This window comes from Pygoscelis adeliae, unplaced genomic scaffold (assembly GCF_000699105.1).
Source record: "Pygoscelis adeliae isolate BGI_AS28 unplaced genomic scaffold, ASM69910v1 Scaffold436, whole genome shotgun sequence".
Taxonomy (NCBI): Eukaryota; Metazoa; Chordata; class Aves; order Sphenisciformes; family Spheniscidae; genus Pygoscelis; species Pygoscelis adeliae.
Window position 1 is genome coordinate 187,737 of NW_008825051.1, and position 4,501 is coordinate 192,237.

The 4,501-nt window shown below is 48.3% G+C and overlaps 1 protein-coding gene across 1 annotated transcript in view; it reads right to left on the minus strand.

Annotated features, from left to right (window-relative positions):
• CACNA1B (calcium channel, voltage-dependent, N type, alpha 1B subunit) overlaps positions 1-4,501 on the minus strand; it is a 306,403-nt gene that overhangs the window by 281 nt on the left and 301,621 nt on the right. The window contains 3 exon segments of the mRNA XM_009326378.1: positions 1-227; positions 2,551-2,745; positions 2,872-3,135. The exon segment at positions 1-227 is cut by the window's left edge and continues 39 nt beyond it. Of these exon segments, the coding sequence (XP_009324653.1) occupies positions 1-227; positions 2,551-2,745; positions 2,872-3,135 (686 nt within the window).

Here is a 4,501-nt window from a genome sequence, read left to right on the forward strand (position 1 = left end):
CGCAGCAGCGCGTTGTGCTCGGACAAGCCACGGCTCAGGCGTCCCGGGGAGAAAGTGGGCAGGCCGGTTTGGAAACTGGTGAAGTGCACGGGCGAGGAGTTAGCGGTCTTGTAAGTGATGCTGGGGCGTGGGGTTAGTGGAGTCTGTGGGAGCTGCCTCCGACCCCGGCATGGGGTACTAGCACCAGATGTCGACAGCAAGGGGCTCCCATTAACTGAACCACTGCCCTACATAAAAATTGGAACAAAGCAAATCAAAAAATAAAAAAGGGAAACACCAGACAAACACAAAGGCAGGCAGGTATAAAACAGAAGGAGAAGCAACAGGAGGGAGAGACAAGTCACAAGAGGAAAGAAAAGCAAAAAAGAGAGAGTTTAGACAAGCACAGTTAGGGGGAGGAGGTTCTCGAGAAATAATTCAACACAAGATGTAAAGAGCTGGAGAACTAAAGTTCTGCGAGCAGTAAATAAGAACAGAAATGATCAGAGCATCGGTAGGACGCAAACTGGCAGACGGCTCCAACAGAAGGGGACACTGTCCGGAGGGAAGGCATCCACATCATACACAGGCTCGACATACGCCTTACCTGAACTAGGCGGGAGCAGCTTAAAAACCTACGTTGTTTTTTTGGTTTTTTTTTTCAAATACAATTTTGCAAAACAGCACTCTGCTTTGGGGCAGATTTTTGCAGAACTTCACCCAACGGTTGTGAATGCTGATCTTGGGGAGCATTTCTGTGGTCAAAATTGGATTGTGTAGAAGGAGGATTTGGGGGCAGACTATTTTTTTGTAGTTTGGGGAATGAAATGCATTTTGATTAAATAGCCACTTTCCAAAAAAACAACAAAAAGCTTTTTGGATGGGCTTTAACTTTAACAAGAGGGTCCCTTGAAGAAAAACATGTTCACCTTCTCCTCTTCAATATTACACATTTGATTTTTGAGTGGTAGAAAAGTCTGGCAGCTTCCTGAGTTACTAATAGCGACGTGTGGGAGTGAACTAAGCTACAGTAAGTTAAAAAATGCCATGAGTGAGAGGAATGGGACCTTGTTTCGGCATTTCTATTTACATTCTCCCAGGGCAGTACATGAATAGCCCTGAGAGTGCATTTTAAAAATCCCTTAGCCTTTCGTGACCTAACATTTTGAGACCAGACCTTTAATTTTTAAAGAGCGGCTTTTCCTTCCTATAAAAACATGAGGCTGTTGCTTGTTGGGCTATCAATCAATGCTCATTCTGCTCTGCCTGGGTTTTCTAGCACAGTTTCGAGGGCAAGCCCAGCAGTGCTGGAGGCTATTAGCCCAGCAGCTGGATGTAGAGGCTATTTTAGTTGTGGTTGCCATGAGTTGTGCCATGTCTATCAGAAGAAGAGGCAATACCCGCATAACCTGGAGGTGCAAAGCAGCCCTCACTGCAGCCCTGCTCTCCACAAGCACTGGGGACTGGTACAGCATTTGCTGCTCATGCTGCTGGACCAATGACTCAGGTGTTTCCTAGCCTGGAAACCAAGTCTTTGCCTTTCTCGTTTTTCATTTTCACCCTCTCCCTTCTCTGGCTTCCCCACATTTCAGCCTTACTCTCTGCTACAGACCCATATTCCTGTCCCAGGCACCTGCCCCCTGGCCAAGCTGCCTCCCATCACTTGCCTCCCCGTGGTGATGGAGGAGATGATGACCGCCACCCGGTGACCTACAATGTCCCAACATCTAGGAGAAAATGCCCAGCTTTTTCCAAGGGCCTGAGGCTGATCACCTCAAGATTACAATACTTACAGAAGAAAGCAGAACTAAATTGTTTTGATAAGTATTGAGCTGTCTAAAAATGTTTTTTTTTGGCGAAGTTTTCAAATTTCTTTTATCTGGAACCAATTCAGGAAATTATCTTGATTGTAAAAAAATGGTGAGGTCTTTTTTCAAAATGTCCAACAAGCTCCTTCTTGCTGAAACATTTTGAAATTTCAAGAAGTTTCATCTCATTTAAAAAATACTTTCCCCAGATTCATCGTGAAATGGGATTAATATTTAACAATTCACCTGCACTGAAAAGGAAACAGTGAAATAATTCACAGAAGACGTACAACATTTCTATGTGGGTCAAACGAAGCATTGTGAGTTGACCCACAATGAAATGTTCATGGCTTGGTTTTCTTGTCTCCTCTTCTTGCATTAAAAAAAATGCCAAAGGACTTCTTTTTGAACCAAAAAGCCTGCCTTGGCTCAGGTACACTTTCTCCATCAGCATCAAGAGCTGCTGGTTCTCAGGTCTCCCAGGCTGCTCTGCTGAAACTGTGAGCAAGGCTGTCCTTGGCAGCAGGGTCTCTGCGAGATGCCTTGAGTCACTCACTCATTCTGTAGGTGGCTACTACAGAGCCATCAAGTGACATTTCCGATCCCTGTCTTGGATGTGAAGCACCAAGCAGGACCTCAAAGGCTTTACCTCCTACTGCCCAGCCTTCTGTGTTCTGTCTCTTTTATTTTAGGCAAAACATGGAAAAGCTGTGCACATCCCTGGAAGACCTTAGGGCTCTCTTCCCACCCTGCATCTCCTCACCTGTCTGTGTGGACCTTGCTCTGGCCCTCCGTTGGGTGAGGTGGGCCTGCTCTGATCGGCAGACTTGGGCTGAGAACGGTCCCGGCTGCCGTAGCGGTCACAGGAGTAGAAGCGCTGCTTTTCGGAGGAGGAGGAAGAGTGCTGCTTCCTCTCTTGGGACCGGCCACGTTCCTGCTTCTTGTCCTTGGAAGAAGACTCACCAGACTGGGCCACTGAAAGAAGAACGTTGGTTGGGGGCCACCAACACGGGAGGAACTCCCAAGTGTGGGGCAGGGAGGTTCTTCCATGCAGATGGGACACCAAATCACATCAGATGACCACTGTGCATCCTGAAGGGAGGAGGACGAGGGACAAATCCTTGTTTGCAAAGCACTTACCAGCTTCTCCATCGGCCAGCTGATGGGGGGACCTGTCCAAGGACTTCTGCTTCTTCTCTTTCCGCCGGTGGCAGCGGTGGTGATGGTGGTGATGTCCTTGCTCCGGCGGCATGCGCTCCAAGGAGTATTCATAGAGGTGCATGGCGTGAGGGCGCTGCGGGGTCAGCGTAGAGACGGAGCGCTTCATGGGGCTCGTGTCCGGGATGGGCTGCAAGGCAGATGGAGGGACACGGAGCAGGGTGAGGGCAGGCGCTGCACCATGCTCAGCTGCTTGGTTCCCAGCATGGGGACGGTTTTACAGTAAGAGAAAGGGGCAAAGAGGGGAAGGAGAAAAATGGTTGACTGGATATAACTGGAATGGGCAGAAGGACTTGTGGAGTGGTAGATTTAGTGCTAAATTTGAGGAGCAAATGTGATCTCCGTTTGCTGAAATGGGCTTTACTTTTAGCAAAGTGCCAATCCACAGGTACCATGGGCGCAGAGCGATAGGCAGCACTTCACACCAAACACAGCGTCACAGGAGTCAACAGTAGATTAGCAGGGGCATAGGGCAGCACAGTAGCCAAGCATCTCACAAAGATAGTTCTCCAAGACTAGTTTCACCCAAAGCTGCTTCAGGGCCTGTGGTCATCCTGAAGCACCTCCAAAGAGGAAAGCATGAAAGCGTTGCTGGGCATTGCATGGAAAGGGAGAAAAATCAGGAATAATAAGTGGGCAAGGTACAGGCCAAGCCACCTAGTAATTAGTTCTATCTCCCTGCAATTGAAGACAACTCCTGTCAAACATTTAAACCTCTTCTTGTCCCACCATTACTCCTTGAAGCCCTTGTGGCTGGGACAAGCAGGATAGCATGTATGTCCTGCAATTCTACCAGGACATCTCAAAAAATTACTACCTGGGCTTGCTATTGCTGTTTTCAAATCATTTGTGGCCAAACGTCTGGACACTGAGCGCAGTAACACAGCCTCCCTCGGGCATTGCTGGACCCTGTCCCTGTGCCAGTGGCAGCTCCAGACTCTGCTCCCTTCCCTTTAGGTTCAAAACCTTACAAAGACGCTCTGCAGAAACCAAGACAAGTGGACTGCAGGACAGCTATTCTCACAGCCTTTCCTTTCCCAGTCACCAGGTATAAAGCTCAAAAAACGAGAGCAATTCCCATGTGTCCTTCTTTTTCACTCTGCTGGCCTCCAGCTGGCTCTGTGATGGAGACAGGGCTTCATCCATCCTCTGGAGGCTTCCCTGGGTCTACCACCGCATCAAAGCTGCGTGGCAGAGGAAAGACCTCGGAGTACAGCGGTCCAGCCTGACGGGGAAGGAGCTCAGGATGTCCTCTGGTCCCTCAGCTCTTACACTTGTTTGAATTCACAATCCAATATGAGCCTCCAACAACAGATCTCGCAGAACATTTACTTTGTTCACTGTAACCTTTCCAAAGAGCCCTGTATTATTTTTACTGTCTATGCTACTTTGTTTGCTTACCCTGAAATTCAGATCTCTGCTGCCCCGTGACATTTACACAATGCAAAGCCAGTTGTTTCGCAGCTCTGCTCATTTTTTTTAGTGGAAAGAACCGC